Raw genomic sequence first — 24,051 nt, 5'->3', positions numbered from 1 at the left:
GCAATACATAATCTGATTCAGTCACCGAACCCTAAGATGGGGCCATTGGCAGATACAGTACTTCATGTGTTTTTTGCCTTTTTCTGGATGAACACTGTAGATTAAGCTTCAAGTTTTTTTCAGCACACGACCGTATGCCATCCGAGATATACGGTTTGATCAAAGGGCATATGCCTCCATTAAATGTTATTTTAATAGAATTCAGCATTAAAAACTAGTTACTTGTGTAGTTTAATTTCACAAATTTTACTAAAATGTTACAGTTGTGAGATATTCTCTTCATTATAATGTAACCCCCTGGTGTTTAATCTGTATAGTAATGGACACGACCACCGACTGCAACGGTCACATGTGCTCATTGCATTGTTTCTGGGCCCAGAAATGATCATTTATGTGTCTGCACTAATGATGGTGATCGGCTCCCCAATTATCTGCCCGACTACATCCACCTTAAGGCTCTGTTTACACTGGCAGCTTGATGGACAATACAGAACCAAATTGTAATAGATCTACTTAACTCATAATGAGATCTTTAAGGTTTTATCAGGTGAGGGCTCTTTTAAAGTATCTGAGGATTGGGCAGTAACCGGGACGAATATTTAAAGTGATTGGGGGATGAAAGATCGCAATAACGATCCCCCTTTCACTTTGCATCAAGAAGGCTCTAAAGTAGTGCAGCAAACTTTACTGCAACATAACTTCTCTCTAAGGCTACATGCACACGACAGTGAATAATGGCCGTGTGATGGCCGTTTAAGTAATGGCCGTCACACAACCATTTATAGCACAAATGAAAGTCTATGGGGCTATTCACTAGGCCGTTCTTTTAAAGGCCAGTGAATAGTATCTGTCGAAAAATAGGACATGTCTTATTTTTGGCTTTTTCCCTTGCCAGACGGACCCCATTGAAATCAATGGGACAATTTTTAATGGCCGGTTGACAGGAGTGCACCCGTCTAACGGCCATTAAAAATGGATACACTTTATCTATATGGCCATTTAGGAGTTAAAACAAAAACAACTTCATCCACTTGTTCGCGCTGCAGCAGTATCTTCTCTCTTCATTGAGCAGGACCTGCCGAAAGACCTGCGATATGCGTGGTGACGTAACCACGTGGAAGTGCTCAGTGACGTCATCACGCACATCGCAGGTCTTTCGGCAGGTCCTGTTCAGTGAAGAGAGAAGAGACTGCTGCAGCGCAAGCATGTGGACGGCACCTTCCGGTAGTGCAGAAGCACATTTGGCAAGATCCAGCCATCATTTATCCAAGTTTTACAAGCTCTCCAAAAGCGGCACCAGTTTGAAAAAGGCTGTGATGGCCGAAACTTCACAACTTTGTTGCATAAAAATCAAATAAAAATATCACATTTCCAAAAAGAATTACTTGAGTCACTGGAGTAAATTTGAGCTATAATATATGGGGTAGGAACCCTACTTCCAGGGACTAGACACAGCATTTGCTGACTGTATCCAAGCTATTGCCTAAATTAGAGCAAGTGGATAAGGTGAGGTTTTTTTAAATAAAAAAAAACAAAAAAACTGTGGTGGACCATTATGGGGTCATTATTTAAACCATGGGGAAAATTATTTAAGATGGGGCCCTACATTGGGGGCATTATTAAAGCTGGGGACATTAAAAAAAAAAAATTATACTATGGGGGACATTATTTCAGATGGGGGTTTACATTGGGGCATTATAAATGCTGGGGCGGTAAAAAAATAAAATCATGCACTATGAGGGACATTATTTTACCTGGGGCCTACATGGGGGACATTATTAAAGCTGGGGACAGTAACAAAAACAATTCCTACACTATGGGGACATTATTTTACCAGGGGGCCTACATGGTGGCATTATTAAAGCTGGGGGAAGCAAAAAAATAAATAAAAAATCCTACACTATGGGGGACAATATTTTAGCTGGGGGCCTACCATCCTGTGGGTGTTCTCAGAAGGGTGGGAGTAGAAATAACTGCTAATCAAATTCATCCATTTTTCATGTCTGTTTTTAACGGACATGATAAACTAATGCAAAATGGATGCAAAACAGACATTAAAAACGGACACACGGCCAGAAAATGGATGCAAACACTGATGCAAAATGGCCGTGAAAAACGTGTGCATGTAGCCTAAGACAGGAGGGTACATCCTAGACACGGAGCACAGTGACTTTGCTCATTCCCTCAAGGTTAGCAACACTATGGACATTTGGAAAAGAATCAGGAGAAAAAGGTCCATCCCTAATGGTAAATATTCTAACCCTCCCTCCTCTTTTATGAAACTACTGTAGATGTAGTGTGTCCTGCGTCGTCTTGTACGGATATCTGTAGGCCCCCAGCACTCTATATGCTGTACATACATAAATATGAAGTGGGTGTAAGTGCTCATTGAATTGTATATTATATTATCTGCCTATATTATACAGTTCTGTGCATTGTGAATACATTTTCTATTTCCACTTCAATTCTGCAAAGAATATGCGGCCTTCGGGGGCGTCATGCAGCAATTTCAGACATAATGACATTGCTCAAAACGTTACATTTCCAGCTCACCTTTTTACAAATGCTCCGCGTGCACGGAATAAACAGGCAGTCCATGTAGCATGTGAGAAGAAAGGTTTCCGGCACTGTGATACTTTTCAGTAGAAACGTCCTCTTTATTAATGTAACATGAATCCATGTACAGACAAATCCTTACAACATGCGGTAGTTGACGCGTTTCGGACCAGTGTCCTTAGTCGTAACTCAGATTGATGCTGGAAATTAGAGAATTTAAAGATCCCCCAAGCACTCCACTCCTACAGGAAGTGGGGGTGGGGGGGGGGGGGAGGTAAGAACAAAATCATCCCTCCAGCATCAAGCCACCTGTTGGAGCATTTGAATTTCATTTCAAACCGTTCTGCGTTGAATATATCCAATGCTGCTAGACATTTAATTCACACACATGAGAGTTTCTTCTCCCTCTAGAGTTTTTTCTCCCCCTAGAGGAGGTGACCATAAAAAAGCGATTTTATTAAGGGGAACTTACTGGATCTTCAGACTCAATACTAGGATGGCCACAGGTTTGAACCAGAGGAAGGAACTTATGTATTTCTATCAATAACTGGTTCAATTGTAATCTGTGGACAACCAAGATTTATAGCCAGATTTAACGCCATTGTATTTTTGTAAATTGACTTCAGATTTTATATTATTTTTGCTTATTTATTTTGTAAATTTATTCTATGTCTTTATTCACATCAAGTGGGTTTGTGTGTGATAGTGTTTTTTAAATTTTTTATGTTGCTGTTATTTTGTAACGAACCTGGGGGTCATAATTACGGTTTGATAACCAATGTTATACATGTTATATTGGGTTACCTCACTGCATATACACCAGTACTAAACCCACTTGTATTTTGTAAATTTATTTTATGTCTCTATTCACATCATGTGGGTTTTGGGTGTGTTTTTATTTGTTTGGTATGTTGTTCTTATTTTACAATGAACCTGGGGGTTATGATAGCGGTTTGATAACCAATGTTAACATATGTCCTATTGTGTTACCTTACTGCATACACACCAGTTTAAAACCCACATGTGATTTTGTAACAGGTGGCTTGATGCTGGAGGGATGATTTTATTCTTACATCCCCACCCCCCACTTCCTGTAGGAGTGGAGTGCTTGGGGAATCTTTAAATTCCTTCATTCCAGCATCAATCTCAGTTACGACTAAGGACACTGGTCCGAAACGTGTCAACTACCGCATGTTGTAAGGATTTGTCTGTACATGGATTCATGTTACATTAATAAAGAGGAAGTTTCTACTGAAAAGTATCACAGTGCCGGAACCCTTTCTTCTCACATAATGACATTGCTATGATATTTCAGTAGGCTGCTTAATCAATCAGTTATGTGACTCATACAATATAAATGGCATCCCGTGCAGAATGCCGATCTACAGTTTCAGGTCATCATGGCTGTCCAGACAACAGGTCCAAAATAGACAATTACCAGGATAAGATTCAGCTTTGTTGTCAGAGCTATGGGATATTAGATATCTGAAGGTGATGTTGATGCAAACAGGGCCGTCTTTACCAAGGGGCAAAAGGGGCAGCTGCCCCGGGCCCAGTTGCTCCTGGGGGGCCCAAGGCAGCTGCCTCTTGAGCCCTGCTAGCTACTGCCCCGGGTGTCAAGCTGTCAGCTACACAGGGGGTGCTGCCATGCCTGCCGGCACTGAGTCCAGGCATCATCATCGTACGTACGGTAGATGCTAGAGTGGAGTTGTTAGAACGAGGTCTGTGATCGTACTGTGTTAAAGTTGTGATCTAGGACCTTAATGACATGATCACCATGTGACCAGTAACCTAGCAATTACTGGTCACATGGCTATGAGGTCATCACAGGTCCTACCAGGAGTGTTGCAGAAGTTAACCGTGGAGCTTTTTTGTGTGAAGATTACATCAGAAAAAGGTGACACTCAGGGGCTGTTATGTTACTATACTGTAAACTGCTGTATAGTGGGGTGCTGTATACTGTGTGGGGGCCTGTATACTGTGGGGGCCTGTATAGTGTGGGGGGGCCTGTATAGTCTGGGGCGCCTGTATAGTGTGGGGGGCCTGTATAGTGTGTGGGGGGTTGTATAGTGTGGGAGGGGCTATCTAGTGTGGGGGCTGTATACTGTGTGGGGGCCTGTATAGTGTGTGTGGGGGGGGGGGGGCTGTATAGTGTGGGGAGGCCTGTATAGTGTGGGGGGCCTGTATAGTGTGGGTGGGCCTGTATAGTGTGGCGGGCCTGTATAGTGGGGGGGGGGGCCTGTACAGTGGGGGGGCCTGTACAGCGGGGGGGGGGCCTGTATAGTAGGGGGGGCTATACTGCTGTACTGTATACTGTGGGGGTCTGTATACTGTATACTGTGGGTGCGGTATAGTGTGGAGTGCTATACTGCTGAACTGTATAGTGTGGGGGGCTGTATCGTGTATAGTTTGGGGTGCTGTATACAGTGAGGTGTTGTATACTGTGAGGTGTTGTATACTGTGGGGTGCTGTATACTGTGGGCTGCTATACTGCTCTACTATATACTGTGGGGTACTGTATAGTGTGGGGTGCTAAACTGAATACTGAGTGGTGCTGTATACTATAGGGTGCTATACTGCATACTGTGGGGTGCTGGGGTGCACTGTAAGTGTAACACTAGGGTGAACCGAGCCCTGGTCTCCTTCCTGCAGAGCAGTACCCACTTCCAGCCCAGATCCCTGATCCTGAGCCGCTGGAGTTTTCAGAACTGGAAGTATTTACAGTCATTCACTGTACTCTACCAGATGTGTGGATTTTTTGTGTGTGTGTTGTGGTGGAGGGCGTGATTGCCTGCTAAGGTGTGGGAAGGCGGGATCCAGGGGGCCCAAGTAAATTTTTGCCCAGGGTCCAATCAATATTAAAGACGGCCCTGGATGCAAATGTATACTAAAATAATCTACAGTGATTAATAATATCTGACCATATCCAATCGTGCTGCGTGACAATGAAGATACATTATCAAGCTATAAATCTGAAGTAATACCAATTCCATTTAAAGGGGTTGAATACATTTGTTATTGGATGTAATTAGATTTAGATTAGATTTAGTGCAGTCACTCAATTATTCAATAAAATATCTCTAAATGGCGCCATCTGGTGTTCGTTCATTTCCTTATTTTGCCGCTGAGGTGGTCGCACATGCTCATTTCCACCCTTTAGCTGCTACCAGCCGTATCTTCTGCTAGATGCTGTGGCAGTTACTAGGAAAGAACTGCAGCACAAAGGACACAGTCTCTGAGAAAGGACACGCCACTTGAGAAGCCAGATTGGAATATATCTAACAAAGCAATTGAAACAATGAATGGGGTAACTAGGTATACATGTGGGGTACCAGGCTGCTTCTAGTTAGAGTTTGTGATGTACTATGTGAGGCCTGATTTTCATGAAATATTTTTCATCAGTTATGGATAACCCCTTTAAGGTGTACACCAAAGGAAACCTATGAGTAGGACAAGAGGTTTTCCATTAGTACAATTTACAGATGGCGTATTAGCATCAGAGGGTGCAATTGTAGTTACAAATGGCCCCCTAAAGTAATAGGTAGTTGGAAAGAAGCTTGTTACAAATGTCCTTTACCTGTATAAGCCCTAATAGCCATTCAGCAGTACCAAGAGTTCGGAATCATACATAATACATAATAAAAAGAGTCATCTTTATGACTTTTTAGCAGGCCTCGAAGTACATGGAATTGCGCCCACTATTTCAGGATTGATAGGGGACCAGTTCTTACTCAGAGCATTTGATTAAAAAAGGGCTGGACTAAGGTTAGCAGAACTCCCATCCTGGAGATCCAAACCTTATATGACAGCCTATAGCAACTACATATAGTAAAGAAAGAGGCACATGTATGCATACCACTGTCCACCACCTCTTAGCTGAATAACGTTTCCAAAGGTTCATTAAAAGACCTCTGCTTTCCATAGAGGTGGGAGCAATAATATTGTTCTAATCATAGTGCCTACCAAAATAGTGCCACATATAAAACAATTGCCATACACCTTGTTCCCCCAGTAATAGTTCCACGCATTGTGCTGAAAGAAGACATGGCCTGGGCAGGAAGTATGTGGTAGAGACCCCATATCCTAAATTCCCTCAGTTCACTATTTTTTTTAGCTATTTTATACTAGCTTAGTCTCAATGACTAGTTCTTGAGTATGTCCTTTGCTAGTTATACTTTCTTCCCATGCCCTTTTTCTATGTTGTATACTTCCTCCAATTTCTTCTGCTGTCCTCAGAAGCAATAGTGAACGTCTGCCAAACATCTGTGCTTTCATGTCCTTTTTATTCCTCCAACTCAGTCTGACTTTTCAGATTTTTTACATCTAGCGTCCTCAAAGTGTTTTTTCTATTGATTTGTCAGGATGCTATTACAATTTCATTGGGGAGAGTCAGCTGCCTTGGGTGACCTGGCTGTAAATGTGCTAATACAGTACCTCAGTACTGGGGGTATTCACACATAGTTTGTAATGTTATGTAATGTCATGTAATGTACACCCCGTATTGCCTAGTTTTAATGGAAGAGACAGGGTTAATCACCCTGTTCTAGCCTTCTCAGGAGTGGCAGAAGTGGGTTTATCCTACTTCCCGACTAGAGAGAGCGTAGATTAGTGTGTGAGGATGGAGGAAGCATATCTATGTGCCCCTTGTCCTTAGGACTGAGGAGCCGAAGACTAACCAATCTCTGTGAAAGTTACTACCTCAGCAGCAAGAAAGAGAAAGAAAGAAAAACTTGGAATCTACATGCGACTATGGCTAACCAGACTTTGCTGCTAGTGAGGGATTACTGATAAGACACCCATCACACTTAACCACTTCCTGGCCATACATTACTCTAAAAAGCTAAATACCGCAGTGGATTCTACTGAGAGAGACTTTAGCAAGATAGCATACCATTATTTGCCACTGTGCCAGCCTTCATACCTCACCATCTTCAAAAAGGATCTGCCCTGTTTACAGATTATTGTTGGATGTACTACAATTCCCATTTTGTACTCAAATAAAAAGAGATGTCTATTATTCTCCCTCTTATGTAATAATTGGTCAGCACTCCTAATAACGTTGATGTTCAGTCTGAGTCTAAAAATAGAAATTCAACCACGGCACTTCTGTGATAAGTGTGATTAAAGGGATTGTCCGGGTGCAGAGCTGAACCCAGACATATCCCCTTCTTCCCACACTCAGCCTCTCAGACATGAGCATCAGAGCATTTCATTTTTTATTTATCCATTCAAATAGCCAGCTTAGGGCTTGCTTTTGTGGGAAACTAGAAAAAACATTCCAAATGGGGTGAAATTAGAAATGCAATTCCGCCATAGTTTTATCGATTTTGTTTGGTTTTTATGGTGTTAAACCTTTGTGGTAAAACTGACATGTTACCTTCATTCTCCAGGTCAGTGCTATTACAACAAGACAACATTTATATAATTTTTCTTGTGTTTTAATAAAATAAAATAAAAAAACTTTGGAAAACAATATTTTTTCCTGGCAACACCATATTCTAAACCCCCCATAACTTTTGTATAGTTATGTCTACAGAGCTGTGTGACATAACTATTTCCAGGGTGATATGTAGATTTTATTGATAACATTTTGGAGTGTGTATGACTTTTTCATTATTTGTTATAAAAAGAATTTGGGGAGGTGAAATGCCCCAAAAATTGGTATTTTCACCATATAGGATAAGCACATTTTTATTTTAATAATACGAGGATTTTAGGACTCTACGTTGCGTATGATCTTTATTTTTATTTATTTTTTATTAGGGGGAAATGAGGTGATTTTAATATTTATATATTTCTTTATTTTTTTACATTCCCTTACATTAAATCCTCTTAGGAGACACAAATGTGCAATCGTCTGACTGCTTCTTCTATAGACTGCAATTAATTATTATTCTCTATGTTCCTTACTTACTATTCGCTATGTTCCTATGGAGCCCTGCCGCAGTGCTCAGTATGATAACCTCTAGCAGGCTTGAGGCTACCACAGTGAATGAGCTGATCAGGCCCTAGGAGCACAGTTCTCCCAGGGAAAAGCCTCTCAGATGGCATGGTCACGACTAGAGATGAATGAATCGAAGCTGACAAAGTGGAATTCTATCCGAATTTCAGGAAAAAGTCGAATTTCCACGCGAATCGTGGTAACGAATAGCATTTTTTATAAAATGGCTTCTGCACGTGTGAGGACATGGAGCAAGGAACTCTAGGAACGAGGGATCATCGTCAATGCCATGCATGCAGGCAATCAGCAGACAGCCAGCCCTGTGATGTCACAGCCCTCTTGGATTCAGCCATTTTCCAGTGTGCTTAGTGCAGGGAGAGACCTCAGCAGGCGCTAGGGACAGTGCTAGGAAAGACTTCATTGCGCTAAAAAAACTATTTACAAGTGCAGGGAAAGATTATTCAAGGTGTAGGAAAAGAATAGGGAGGAATCATTCCACAGCATTTATTTTGAACAGGGTTCAGTCGGGGAGGTGACAGCCTGGGAAATAGGAACAATCCTATTACACCTTCCTGCACTGACTGGGCACCCAAATTGCCATTATACAGCTCTGTAATTGCTTGTCGGGATTTCTTTCCGTCCATGGTTCAGGATACAAGAAGCTCTTGACAAGTTTCCTTTAATTCCCTGGTACCCATAATCTACACATAGGAGTGAGCAGATACACATTGTGTGACCCTGTATCCCATAGAACCATCTATCTATCTACCTGTCTATCTATCTACACTCCTCAACATTGAAATTGTAACACCAGGAAGGAAAGTTGTGGAAATATTGAAATCAAAGGATCGATAGACATGTTAAAGGAGTTGTGTAGATGGTATATATTGATGACCTATCCCCAGGATAGGTGATCAATATCTGATCTGCGGAGGTCTGCCGATCAGCTGTTTGATGAGCAGATAGCGCTCCATGTGAGCACTGCTTTGTCTTCATCTTCATTAAAATACTCTTCGTCTCCCTTGCAGTAGCGTAGTGTAATTACAAGTACTCACTCCATTCAAGTGAATGGAGTGAATATTTCTAATTATACTGCACCTCTAAGACTTCTGAGATGATGGGAGGTGTAATGAAGAGGAAGCAGCACTCAACAGCCTCCTCTTCAAACAGCTGACTGGCAGGCATTCTGGGTGTAGGACCCCTGCCAATTAGATATTAATGACCTATCCAGAGTATAGGTCATCAATATAAACTGCCTGCACAACCACTTTACTGATATGCAAATGATAAAAAATGCTTTGGCATGGTATCAATGAAATTATTAATGGTTGTCTAGGGAATGTTCTGCCACACTGAATGCACTCATTGGGAGACAAGTCCAGAGATGCTGCAGGCTATAGTAGCACGTTTAAGCCATGAAGGCTGCTCACAGTAGCACAAGCAACTGCGGCCCGGCATTGTCCTGTTGAAAAACCTCTCCTTGGGCACTTTGGAGAAATGGCTGTACCACTGGTTTCACAACCAAATGAATGTAACGCTGAGCTGTTAGTGTACCTGAAATGAAAACTAGAGGAGTTTGACTACCGTACAGTATGTCTTCCCCACCATAATCCTGGGAGTAGGACCATTGGGATGATTCCTTGTAAAGGCCTCTACATGGTGTTGTCCACGTGATCTCCAGACTAATCTTCGCTATCATTGCATCTGAGAGAAAAGTGGGACTCATTTCTGAAGAGAATAGACCTCTATTAAAGCCTCTATTTTCATCTTTTTGTGTATCATGATAGCCTGTGAGAGTGGTGGTGAAAAGTCAATGGAACACTTGTAGCTGGAGGTCTGGCTCGTAGCACAGTGTCATGCAAAAGTCTTTTGATGATTTGTGTAGCCACTGTTTGTCACCCTAGGCTTGGGACATGCAATTTCACTTGCAGTACAAAATGGAACACTGCACCATTCTTCTAATCAGATGATCCGTCCATGCACAGGTTCGCATCTGTGCACCTCTTGTTGTCCTTGCAGTTTGTCTTTGTTCTCTCAACCACCAGGACATGCAACATTGAACAGTGCTGACATTTTGGCCTAGGTTCACAACAATCTGCAGCAGTGATAAACCAAGGTCTCTCAGATCAAGGGTTCTGTCCTCAGTTTGCAACAAGTGCCAATAACTGCCATGTAGACAAACGGGAGGCATCGCATAATCATCCCATGTGACATGATTTAATTTGTTGAGGTTTTATGCAGCAAAAATACTTTGCTTTTAATTAGTATTCAAAATTTTATGTTGCAGATTGGAGCTAGGTGCTTGAAAATTTGATCATCTGCAGATCTTAACAACAACCACTAATTTCTGGATTTACATAACCTTACAGCTTGTCCTTCTTGGTTTTAAAGTTCCAATGTTGAAGAGTATGTCTATCTATCTATCTATCTATCTATCTATCTATCTAGTTGTCTGTCCTGTTTATCTATTTCTTTATCTAGACTGTAAGGAAATCATTTTAAGAATTGTTCTAACAGATTGTTTTGAACTAATGTTCTCATTCACTTGTCATTACTTAGAGTTTGACGAGAAGTTACTTTCATGGGTTGCTTCCCCATTATGTTCCAAAAGAAAGTCTAGGACCGCTTCCAGCAGCTAATGTAGTTATAATGTATTAGTGCTGTGTCATTAGGATGCTTAAAATGAAGCCACTTACTTCATTGATGCTGATCTCAGCTTCCACATACTGTAAACCTTTCTGCAGGATGGAGATAAGAGCTGCAGGTGGCACTAGTGTCCCATTGATGTTGGACTGGCTGATGTGGCTTTCAATACCGAATGTAAATGCTGAGTGAGAGAAACCTGCAAACAAGAAGCGGCAGCCATGATATTCATCAACACAACACCCTTGCACTAAAGAAAATAACAACATCTCACTAGAGAAACAGATTTATAACCAGGCACTTATTCCTCTCCATGGTTCGATACACCACAATATATTATTTTACTGTCTCATTAACGTACAGATTTCAGTAGCTAATAAAATTCATACAATTTACGTGACATTTTCGTCTCTGAAAACACACTTCGTTTATTCATTACGGTACTTTTATTAGCATTATGCATGATGGCAGTGATTATGGCTTTCAAATGACTGTGTCTGCTCAGAAAATAAGAACATAATTATCTGCAAAACGTAAATTGATTGAAATCTCTTGGAGAGATAGGAGCACGAACAAAGTCATGATTAGCAAATCGGAATTAACGAATTTATGGTGACTCACATGACCCAGTACAGAGGCATCACTTTGTCAAGGCTCGTTTTAAAGTAGAACGGGTGATGTGGTTATATAAAAGCCTCTTTATAGCTAGTGTTACCATGGTAAGACATCACTGATGGAAGTTGTAGGTATGAAGACTGCAGCTGCTTTGTTCTGATGTCCCCATGACAACTGTGCAGTCTGCCCATAATGACATTTTATGGATGAAAAGAACCATCCAAATCAATGCCTAATGGCTAGTTTGAAAAGTCGGCATGTGGACATTGATGTGGTAGGTGCTTATGGGCCATAACATTGTGGAAACTTTATTACGCGTCATAAAGACAGGTTTTTGCCATTTAAAAGAACTGCATTATAGGAGCTTATGTGGGGCTGGTAGAGATAGCCCTGAACCACAACCTCTTCGGAAGAAGTGTCTGAACTGAACGCTACTTGTTTTGCATTGGGCTGTTGTTACTTGGTGAGGATTATGTTCTAACCCCTCTTCATCTGCAGGTGCTGTACCTTTGAAATGCCCTGCAGATTTTTTAATCTGCAACACAGTCAACTGTTTGTGCAATTGCGCACTTTGTCTACAGCGGTTTTCCACATAGACACGAAATCCGCTCCAAAATCCACACAAAAAACGCAACAAAACCGTGACAAATAATGTCGCTTTATGTGCATTTTAATGTGTTTTTAATGTAGATTTCAGGCACATTTTGTGTATACAAGTACCCTAAGTGTGTCGACCCACCGTAACCCACCATGCTCTGTGTTTGAGTGGCTTTTGGAGCCTACCACAATAGTGTGCGCTAACCAGCAAGCGTTGTGCTCCTCTTGGAGTAAAGTTATTTACGGTAAGTTCATTCCCAGGTTTCTACCTTGAGAAGGACCCTGTGATATGGACAACATCTGAAAACAAAAATGACCGTCTGAAAGGTGATCTGTTGCCACAAAATGCAATGTAATCTGAAAGCACCGTGTAGAAGAGCAGGAGAAGCTGATCAGATTGATGTACAGTTTTGCAGGAAAAGATTCAGTAAAATCTGTAATTTATTCATTTATATTTTTGCTTTTTCCACCTCCTGTGAACAGCTATCGGTACTGGTGGAAGGTGTTACCAATGACTGACAGCTCTCTCTATACACACTTATACACAGAATTCTATCAATCACTGGTAACACCTCCTCTTCAGCTTGTCCTGCTCTATAACATGGTGCTTCAAACTGCATAGCATTTTGGGGGGACAGGTCCTCTTTAAGGCCTATTTACACTGCTCACTGCTGATGGAGCAGACGACTGTCAGGAGGGAAGCGTTTCTTCCTGACAATCGCCTGCTTGTCAGTGAAGGAGACCGCTGCTATTACATGCAGCGATCTCCTCAACAGTATGGGGAGGAATTATTCCTAATGCCATACTTGTCCCCATACAGACTCATTGTTTGTGGGCAGCAAAGTGCTATTTAGACACCACGATCTGCTGCCGGGAAATGATCATTAAGGTGTCCGCACCAACAATCCCATTACTCAATGAATGATCATTTCATTCATCGGATGCATCTTTAAGTGGTCTGATTATCTCTAAAGTGTGTTCATATGAATACTTGTTAGCAATAATCTGCACATATATCGGATATTGGAAATGGCCCTTTACTCAGGTAAGATGACCCTACAGCAAATGAGACAATTGTGGATGCAGCTCTGGATTCTAACACTACTATTTTGGATGGAGTAAATGTCAGCATATGCTACAAACATTGTCGTGTTAGCAGACAACAGAAAATAGATCTGCTAACTAGTAATGTGTATATGTGTTTTGCTCTTGCAACGACCGAACAATAGCCGTGTGAATGAGCCCATAGGATGTTAAAATAATCAACCTAAAACATCGTAAGGGGATCTGAACCCCCACAAACAGCAGATTTTGGGTAAGCGTCAGCCAACCGGATATTTCCCTGCAGTGACTGGTCCGTCAGATTATTACAGATACAGAGCAAGCAGCGGGGGGCCTACAAATGCCAAAGGAGCACTCGGGTGTCTGTGCCTAGGGGGCTAAAAGGTGGGAACGTGTTGCAGTGAAATTTTTATGATATAACAATACATTGCTATTTTAACAAACAAATGAAATATTTTTCTAGTGTACACAGATAAATAAAAGGCAACGGCGGTGGGTTACGTCTTTGGGCTATGGGGTGTGTCTCATGTGGAAAAATTCTAAAGGGACGCATCCATTGTTGTTTTGTTCATTGTTAAGGACAGTTGCATTTGCACAAAACAAGCTCAGAACAATGCCTTCTTCGTCTGTGGATCTAAATAGGCCTTATTGTGTGAGTCACTATTAAAAGTCCTATTTTCAGCATGATATAGAAAATGAATACTGACTCTGGGTCTCCAGAGAGAGAGAGACTAATCTGCTTATAATAACATTTCTCTCAGCCCTCCTTGCTATTGGAAGTAATTATATGTCTGCTTTTTTTTTTTTTACGAAACCATTCTGCAAACAAAAACATGTTCTTATGTTTTGATTTGCATATTTCTTGTGCACTGTATAATCTAAAAAATAAAAAATAAATAAAAAAAAAACCTTCTGGGCAATTTGTGAGAATAAAATACAAATTCGCATGTGGTAATTGACAGCGCATTGCAGCTGTGAGCTATTTTATTTCCTATAAATATTTCCCAGACTGAAAAGTTCTGCTATTAAACACAATAGCGCACGGATGTCATGTGTCCGTGATGACATCAGTGACAAGATGATCAGTGGTTCACCTGTGATGATATCGGTGAAGGATCCGTGTTTGGTCTGTTTATACATTTTTTGCCCTCTCTGTGTCATCCATATTCCATGTGCATTGCTGGGCTGAAAATACATTTCCAGAGCTTCTCCTAACAATGATCTATGAAAATCACAGACCAAACATGGCTGACATCCGTGTTTTTTCACAGACCCATAGACTATAATTAGAGATGAACAAAATATTCAAAAATTTGATTCGGCTGCTTCACCAAATTTTACTAAATAATTCGCTTCATCAAGAAGCGCATTTCTTTGTAAGCAGTGAGTGCAATGACAGGTAGCGGCGATAGCGCTGCTCGCCATCATTGAACCCCTCAGATGCCGCGTTGATAGCTGATCGTGGCATCTGACAGTAATAACACAGTGTAAAATAAAAAAATAAAATTAAATCATACTTACATCAGCCATGTGCTCGCGAACAGCCACCGCAATTTTGATTTAAGATCTAGGTCGAAATCTCACGCGGCCAGTTATGACGTCATCACGTCGGCCGGCTTGGTGATGTCATACACCACCGTGAGCAGGATTTCGTGCAAAATCTTCAACAAGATGGCAGCAGGCACGTTGCAAGCAAATGGTTGAAGGAAGTATGATTTTTTTGTTTTTTACTGCCATTCAGGGAAAATTGATTCACTACCATGAAGCATGAGGAAATTCGGCTTGGCGGTAAATCAAATTCTTCCTGAAATTTGGATCGAAGTTTACTTAGTGGACTTCAATTCGCTCAACACTAACTATAATGTACGTGATCACAGTCAAAAATAGGCCATGCTTCCCACGGTCCACGGAAAAGCACTGATAGATGTCAATGGATACATGAGCGACCCATGGAGACCACGAACACCACACGTCCGTGATTCACTGATGTGTGAAAAAGGCCTTAAAGGAAATGTGTCACCAATTTTTTTTTCTGCCAGTTAAAACCAGATAGTAACACACGTTCTTTTTTTCTATTCTACACTGCCTATCCACAAAAAAAAGTCGCCACCAAAAAAAGAAAAGGTCACACACTCTAATATTTCGTTAGACCGCTTATGGCACGCATTCGCTTTGGCATTGTTTCGATAAGCTTCTGCAATGTCACAAGATTTATTTCCATCCAGTGTTGCATTAATTTTTTACCAAGATCTTGCATTGATGATGGTAGAGTCTGACTGCTTGTCAAAGCCTTCTCCAGCACATCCCAAAGATTCTCAATGGGGTTAAGGTCTGGACACTGTGCTGGCCAATCCATGTGTGAAAATTATGTCTCATGCTCCCTGAACCACTCTTTCACAATTTGAGCCCGATGAATCCTGGCATTGTCATCTTGGAATATGCCTGTGCCATCAGGAAAGAAAAAATCCATTGATGGAATAACCTGGTCATTCAGTATGTTCAGGTAGTCAGCTGACCTCATTCTTGGAGCACATACTGTTGCTGAACCTAGACCTGACCAACTGCAGCACCCCAGAACATAGCATTGCCCCCACAGGCTTGTACAGTAGGCACTAGGCATGATGGGTGCATCACTTCATCTGCCTCTCTTCTTACCCTGATGTGCCCATTACTCTGGAACAGGGTAAATCTTGACTCATCAGACCACATGACCTTCTTCCATTGCTCCAGAGTCCAATCTTTATGCTCCCTAGAAAATGGAAGCCTTTTTTCTGGTTTGCCTCACTGATAGTGGTTTTCTTACGGCTACACAGCTGTTCTGTCCCAATCCCTTGAGTTCCCTTCGCATTGTGCGTGTGGAAATGCCCTTACTTTCACTATTCAACATAGCCCTGAGTTCTACTGTTTTTCTTCGATTTGATTTCACTAAACATTTAAGTGATCACGATCATTCAGGATTTTTTCCCCGCCACATTTCTTCCTCGAATACGATGGGTCCCCACTATCCTTCCAGTTTTAATAATGTGTTGGACTGTTCTCAACCCAATTTTAGTAGTTTCTGGAATCTCCTTAGATGTTTTCTCTGCTTGATGCATGCCAATGATTTGACCCTTCTCAAACAGACTAACATCTTTTCCACGACCACGAGATGTGTCTTTTGACATGGTTGTTTAAGAAATGAGAAGCAACTCATTGCACCAGTTGGGGTTAAATAACTTATTGCCAGCTGAAAGATAATCGCCCATGCAGTAATTATCTAATAGGAGGCTCATACCTATTTGCTTAGTTAAATTCAGGTGGCGACTTTTCTTTTGGACAGGCAGTGTATTTTTATTGTCTGATTCCAGATTTTATTTCCTGAACATGATTATGGAGGTGGCCATCTTGCCTGAGCTGTTCTTAACAGCATTTATACATCATTAAAAAAATTGCTTTTCAGCAGCCCTTAGGGCCATAGACAAAATGGACAGGAGGGAACCTCATTGACTTCTATGGTAGAGTTTTCTAGGCATGCTCTGTGACCTGTACAGAGGTCATTGTACAAGAAAAGAATAGCTAAGATTTGACAATCACCTGTGATCGGTGGATCCTGTATTATCTGTCATTCTAATCCTTCCTGTAATGACCTATGTGTATATAAAATCAGGTAACTGCAGTAAAGTGATCAGTACAGACCAAGAAGTGGCACCTATTTTTATCCCATGTTTAATGTAAAAAAATGAAAATCATACAGTACATGACAATCTCTTTCTAGCAAAGTAAGAACCAGTCCTGTACCTCACATGGGTCCATAACTTTTCCTATTCCATGCTCCAATTGCTCTGGTAAATGTAATTCAAATTGGAAAACCTGGGAGAGTGTCCTTTATCAGGGGGTGTGTCCTTTCTGTTACAGCTTTCTCCCTGTAACTGTCAGAGCCTTTAACAGTAGATAAGGCTGACGGTAATTGAAGGATGAAACTCAACACGTGCATCCACCTCAGCAATGTTACTGATGTGGACAGAGCAATAAGCAATAGAACAAACACAACGTCTCACTATGCAGATTCACTGTATTGAAAAATTCAGCAGCTATGCTAAACTACATGCAAATGGTATTCAGATCACCCCCTTTCAGCATTATCAGATTTACCTTAAATTAAAGTGGATTTCCAGGATTTTCTAAAAAATATTTCTTTTTTCATTTTTTTTTCTTATGTGACCTACCACATTGCATGCATTTCATGAAAGAATTGCTTATGTAGGCGATTGTAGTGCTGAATGGATACAATACAGAACTTGCCATGTTCATGAAGCCTAAGGGAGGGTCTTCTCCAGATGCAATGACTTCCTGCTAGGTTTGTGCTGGTCTTGTGCTAATACCCAGCAGCCAATGTAAGCAAATAGGCCAGAGGTGTAAAGCACGAGGTATTGATGACACAGGAGTAGTGTTGAGCGAACCGGAACTGTAACCCAGCAGAAAAGTTCGTGTTCGTGTTCAGTGTTCGGGCATTTAATAAAGATTGTGGAAAGGCTGCAGGGCAGCCAATCAACAAGCTTTTAAGCTGTAAGCACATAGAAGCCATCACAGCCATGCCTACTAGAAACATAGAAACATAGAACATAGAATGTGTCGGCAGATAAGAACCATTTGGCCCATCTAGTCTGCCCAATATACTGAATACTATGAATAGCCCCTGGCCCTATCTTATATGAAGGATGGCCTTATGCCTATCCCATACATGCTTAAACTCCTTCACTGTATTTGCAGCTACCACTTCTGCAGGAAGGCTATTCCATGCATCCACTACTCTCTCAGTAAAGTAATACTTCCCGATATTACTTTTAAACCTTTGCCCCTCTAATTTAAAACGATGTCCTCTTGTAGCAGTTTTTCTTCTTTTAAATATTCTCTCCTCTTTTACCTTGTTGATTCCCCTTATGTATTTAAAAGTTTCTATCATATCCCCTCTGTCTCGTCTTTCTTCCAAGCTATACAGGTTAAGGTCCGTTAATCTTTCCTGGTAAGTTTTATCCTGCAATCCATGTACCAGTTTAGTAGCTCTTCTCTGTACTCTCTCCAAAGTATCAATATCCTTCTGGAGATATGGTCTCCAGTACTGCGCACAATACTCAGGGGCGTAGCTAAAGGCTCATGGGCCCTGGTGCAAGAGTGTAGCTTGGGCCCCCCTTCCCTCAGTGCTTTGTGGCCAGCAGCAGGGAAGTATGTAGCCTTCGTACTGCCTGAGGCAAAAATTGAAACAGCACCCCCCCCTCCATGCCAAATTATTGATATAATACCGGTGTCTTCTTATGTGGCACAAGGGTCTTTGGACCCCTCAGACTCCTGGGCCCGGTTGTGACTGCTACCTTTGCTTCCCTATAGCTACACCCCTGACAATACTCCAAATGAGGTCTCACTATTGCTCTGTAGAGCGGCATGAGTACCTCCCTCTTTCTACTGGTAATGCCTCTCCCTATACACCCAAGCATTCTGCTAGCATTTTCTGCTGCTCCATGACATTGTCTGCCTACCTTTAAGTCTTCTGAAATAATGACCCCTAAATCCCTTTCCTCAGATACTGAGGTTAGGACTGTATCACTGATTTTATATTCTGCTCTTGGGTTTTTACGCCCCAGGTGCATTATCTTGCACTTATCAACATTAAATTTTAGTTGCCAGATTTTTGACCATTCCTCTAGTTTTCCTAAATCCTTTTCCATTTAGTGTATCCCTCCAGGAACATCAACCCTGTTACAAATCTTTGTGTCATCAGGAAAAGGACACCCCTTACCATCGAGGCCTTCTGCAATTTCACTGATAAAGATATTAAACAATATGGGTCCCAGAACAGATCCCCGAGGTATCCCACTGGTAACAAGACCATGGTCTGAATATACCCCATTGACTACAACCCTCTGTTGTCTGTCCCTCAGCCACTGCCTAATCCATTCAACAATATGGGAGTCCAAGCACAAAGACTGCACTTTATTGATAAGCCTTCTATGTGGGACAGTATCACATGTAATAATGGCATTGCTGTGATTGGCCGGTGCATCATGTGACCGAGCCTCTATATAAGCTGGATTACATGCAGCATCACCCATCAGCTCTTAGTATTGCAGGGACAGGAGGCAGGCAGCTGGGTTAGGAATCTGGCTATTTGTTTTGTGGGTGACCTACAGTATAAAGATTTTTTGTGGGTGCAATACACCAGCTTTGTACCCCTGACAAAAAAATATAATAATTAATCTGGCAGTGGGTGACATATTCCCATTTTTTGTGTGAGGTACACCTGCACTGCATACATGACAGCGAAATTGATATAGTTAATCCGTCTGTTAGTTCGGTCGGTGACATATTCCCATTCTTGTTGTGAGGTACACCTAAACTGCATACCTGACAGGGAAATAAATACAGTTAATCCATCTGTTAGTTCGGTGGGTGACATATATCCATCTTTTGTCTGAGGTGCACCTGCATTGCATACGTGACCGTGAAATTGATATAGTTAATTCATCTGTTAGTTCGGTGAGTGAAAAATACCCAATTTTTGTGTGAGGTACACCTGCACTGCATACGTGACAGGAAGATTGACATAGTTAATTCGTCTGTTAGTTCGGTGGGTGACATATACCTAATTCTTGTCTGAGGTACACCTGCATTGCATACGTGACAGTGAAATGAATATAGTTAATTAATCTTTTAGTTCTGTGGGTGAAATATACCAAATTTTTGTGTGAGTTACACCTGCATTGCATACGTGACAGGGAAATTATATAGTTAATCCGTCTGTTAGTTCGGTGGGTGACCTCAAAGAATGAGGAGAGCATCAAAAAAGGGACATGGCCCTGGTCGTGGTGCTGCTGGTGTTGGTGGAGCTCCTGTTGCAGGGAGAGGACGTGGTCAATCTGTGCCAGCTACAAGCCCAAATTAAACACCTTCCTCAGGTGCACGTAGGCGACAGGACGTTCAGCGTTATTTTGTAGGCCCGAATACCGGTGTATGAATGGTGAGTGGTAGTAAATTGGGTAGCTGACAGTGCCTCCAGTTCCTTCACATTGTCTCCCATCCAGTCCTCTGCTGAAAGCGAAGAGTTGGCACCTGCAGCCCATGGGCATCTGTCTTTCACCTCACCCCCTGGTAAATCAGCCAAGCAGTCTGAGCCACAAGTCATACAGCAGTCTCTTATGCTTTTTGATGACTCTGCTGGAGGGGTTTTTCGTGGGCCATCCACGTAGCCCTGCCCCAAAAGTGGAAGAGATTGAGTGCACCAATGCCAAACCACTTATGTTTCAGGATATGGACATGGGAGGACCACCGCAGCACGTCTCTGATGATGACGAAACACAGGTGCCAACTGCTGTGGCTTTCTGCAGTGTGCAGACCGGCAAGAAGGGCAGGGGTGAAGAGTGGGTGGAAGATGATGTGGAGGATGATAAAGTCCTAGACCCCACATCAAATTAAGTTCATGTGAGTAACGTGTGCAGTTCGGAGTAAGAGGTGGTGGTCACACAGCGCCAGCCGCACAGCAAAAGAGGGAGCAGGGTGAAAAAGCAGAGTGGCCGTCCCCTAGCCAGTACGCCTGCTACTGCCCACTGCACCCAGAGATTGAGCACATCAAACCAGCTCTAAGGAGTTCACTGGCGTTGCAGTTCTTCAGACAATGTGCTGACAACAAGACGCAAGTGGCTTGCACGCTGTGCAATTAGAGCCTGAAGCGAGGCATAAATGTTCTAGACCTGAGCACCACCTGCATGACCAGGCATCTAAATGCAAAGCACAAGCTGCAGCGAAGTAAACACTTCAAAAACCACGAAATATCTCAGGCTCCTCTTGCTTCCTCTTCTGCTGCAGTATCGGCCTCTTCCTCCCCCTCTGGAGTGACAGTGGCACCTGCCCCCCCAGCAAACAGAGGATGTGGCAGCAACGCCACCACCTCCGCCACCATCAACAAGCATCTCCACACTGTCCCATGGAAGCGTTCAGCTGTCCATCTTCCAAACACTGGAGAGAAAGAGGAAGTACCCCCTACCCACCCGCGATCCCTAGACCTGAATTCTAGCATTTCAAAATGCCTGGCCTTTGAAATGCTGTAATTCCGTCTGGTGGAGGCTGAGACTTTTAAAAGCCTTATGGCGGTGGCTGTACCACAGTACGTGGTTTCCAGGCGCCACTACTTTTCCAGTCGAGCCATCCCTGCCCTGCACAACCAAGTGGCGGACAAAATTAGGTGTGCACTGTGCAACACCATCTGTGGCAAGGTCGACATAACCACCGATACATGGACCAATAAGCACTGGCAGGAACATTATATCTCCCTAACTGCACACTGGGTAAATGCAGTGATAGCTGGGCCTGAGGCGGATAGCAGTTTGGTGCATGTCCTACCGCCACCGAGGATTGCAGGTTGTTTCTCTTTGCCTCCTGTTGCCTCCTCCTTCTACTCAACTTCCTCCTTTACCACCTCCTCATCTGGTCAGCGTAACACCTTCACCACCAACTTCAGCACAGCCAGGGGGAAACGACAGCAGGCAGTTTTGAAACTCATCTGTTTGGGGGAAAAAACCCACACCGCGAAGGAGCTGTGGACGGGCATGGAACAACAGACCGATGAGTGGTTGGTGCCACTAAGCCTCAAGCCCGGCCAGGTGGTGTGCGATAATGGGCGAAATCTCGTAGCAGCTCTGGGCCTAGCCGGTTTGACACATTGCCGGTTTGACACCATTGCTTAGCGCATGTGCTGAATTTGGTGGTGCAGAGGTTCCTGAAAAATTACCCCTATACGTCAGAGCTGCTGCAGAAAGTGCGGGCCGTCTCTGCGTGCTTTCGGCGTTCTCACCCTGCTGCTGCTCGCCTGTCTGCGCTGCAGCGTAACTTCGGCCTTTCCGCTCACCGCCTCATATGCGATGTACCCACAAGATGGAACTCCACCTTGCACATGCTGGCCAGACTGTGCTAGCAGCAGCAGGCGATAGTGGAGTTTCAGCTGCGGCACGCACAGGTAAGTCGCTCTGTGGAACAGCACCACTTCACCACCAATGAGTGGGCCTCCCTGTGGGACGTGTGTACCGTGTTGCGTGTGCCGATGACGCCGTCCTCAGCGATACTATCGCACTTCTATGTCTCCTTGAAAAAACACTTTGGGCAATGATGGAAGAGGATGTGGCACAGGAGGAAGAGGAGGAGGGAGAGGAATTATTTCCACAGTTATTAGGCCAGTCATTCACAAGTGGCTCAGAGGGTGGGTTCCTACACCAACAGAGGCCAGGTACACAACTGTCCAGCCAGGGCACAGTTCTGGAGGATGTGGAGGAGGAGGATGATGATGAGGAGGAACCACATTCTGACCAGTGCTGATTACTGGGTGGCCACCCTGCTGGATCCCCGCTACAAGGACAACGTGCCATCCTTAATTCCTTTACTGGAGGGTGATAGGAAGATGCACGAGTACAAGCACACTCTGGTAGACGCACTGCTGATGGCATTCCCATCTGACACCAGACCGGGGGCTCAGTGGAAGTACAAGGCGAAGGCAGAGGAGGAGGAAGAAGTCTCCAACGCAGCTGGGGCACAGTCTGCACCTCAGAAGGGAGGGTTAGCATGGCTGAAATGTGGAAAAGCTTTGTCAGCACACCACAACAACCAGCACCACCAGCTGATATGGAATGTCTTAGCAGGAGGCAGCATTTCAGCAACATGGTGGAACAGTACATGTGCACATGCCTACACATACTGACTGATGGGTCTGCCCCATTCAACGTCTGGGTCTCCAAATTGGGCACATGGCCTGAGCTTGCCCTTTATGCCTTGGAGAATAAACCTAATAAACCTAATTGGTATCATCACATCCAAACTCACTTTGCAAACAAACAAGCCCTCGTGTGGCTTTGTTGATGGAAAAAAAGAAATGCTATGGCTCTTGGAAGAGGTGGAGATAAAATTGAAAACATAATTTTCTAAATTGGCCTGGTCCCGAGGGGGTAATTCACTGGCACAATGCTACCATACACAGAACAACTGCTACTAAGTTTACAACATCCTAGGGTATGGGCTGGATAAACACTGAAGAGACTGCAGTGCCTGCCAACATGCGACTGGCTGCCCCTATCAGCTTGGAGTGCCAAGAATTACTCCCCCAACTACAGCCCTGATACTTACTAGTATGGAAATAAACTTTACTGCACATGCGCCAATAGCCAAAGAGGTAATGCATCTGTGACAATACAGAACCCGGCGAGAATAAATCACTACTGACTGACCCTATCAATCAAGGCAGAGAGGGAAGGGTTGGACCCTGGAAACAGTTCATATGCATATTATGAAAAGTGGTCACATCTCAGAAATGGAGTCCCAATTCAGGTGGCCTACAACTATATATCTGTGCTCCTTGTTTCATGGAAAGGTCTTTGGTGACAGACTCCCTTTAAAGGTTTTTTTCTTTGGGACCCCCCCCCCCCCCCTTCCCCACACACTTGGCTGGACATGGAAAGGAAAGATTACTTAGACTTAGGCTACTTTCACACTTACGTTTTGCCTGATCTGGCAGGGATCAGCAAAACCGCTTCCCTTACTGACAATACACGCATCTGCAGGGGCATAACTACCATAGCGGCAGATCCGTTTGTATCATCTTTAAAATAGCCAAGATTGATCCG

At 43.1% G+C, this 24,051-nt stretch overlaps 1 protein-coding gene across 2 annotated transcripts in view; it reads right to left on the bottom strand.

Annotated features, from left to right (window-relative positions):
• The window catches only part of TBL1X (transducin beta like 1 X-linked), a 326,122-nt gene that overhangs the window by 66,962 nt on the left and 235,109 nt on the right, over positions 1–24,051 (bottom strand). The window contains exon 5 of one of the 2 annotated variants that reach the window (XM_044287937.1): positions 11,194–11,339. The exons of the other annotated variant lie outside the window; for it this stretch is intronic. Coding sequence (XP_044143872.1) covers positions 11,194–11,339 — 146 coding nt within the window. The remainder of the gene's footprint in view (positions 1–11,193; positions 11,340–24,051) is intronic. 2 annotated transcript variants of the gene reach the window in all.

The sequence above is a fragment of the Bufo gargarizans genome, chromosome 3 (genome assembly GCF_014858855.1).
Source record: "Bufo gargarizans isolate SCDJY-AF-19 chromosome 3, ASM1485885v1, whole genome shotgun sequence".
NCBI classification, from domain to species: Eukaryota; Metazoa; Chordata; class Amphibia; order Anura; family Bufonidae; genus Bufo; species Bufo gargarizans.
Note: the sequence above shows the minus strand (reverse complement) of the source record. Positions and strands in the feature narration are given on the sequence as shown.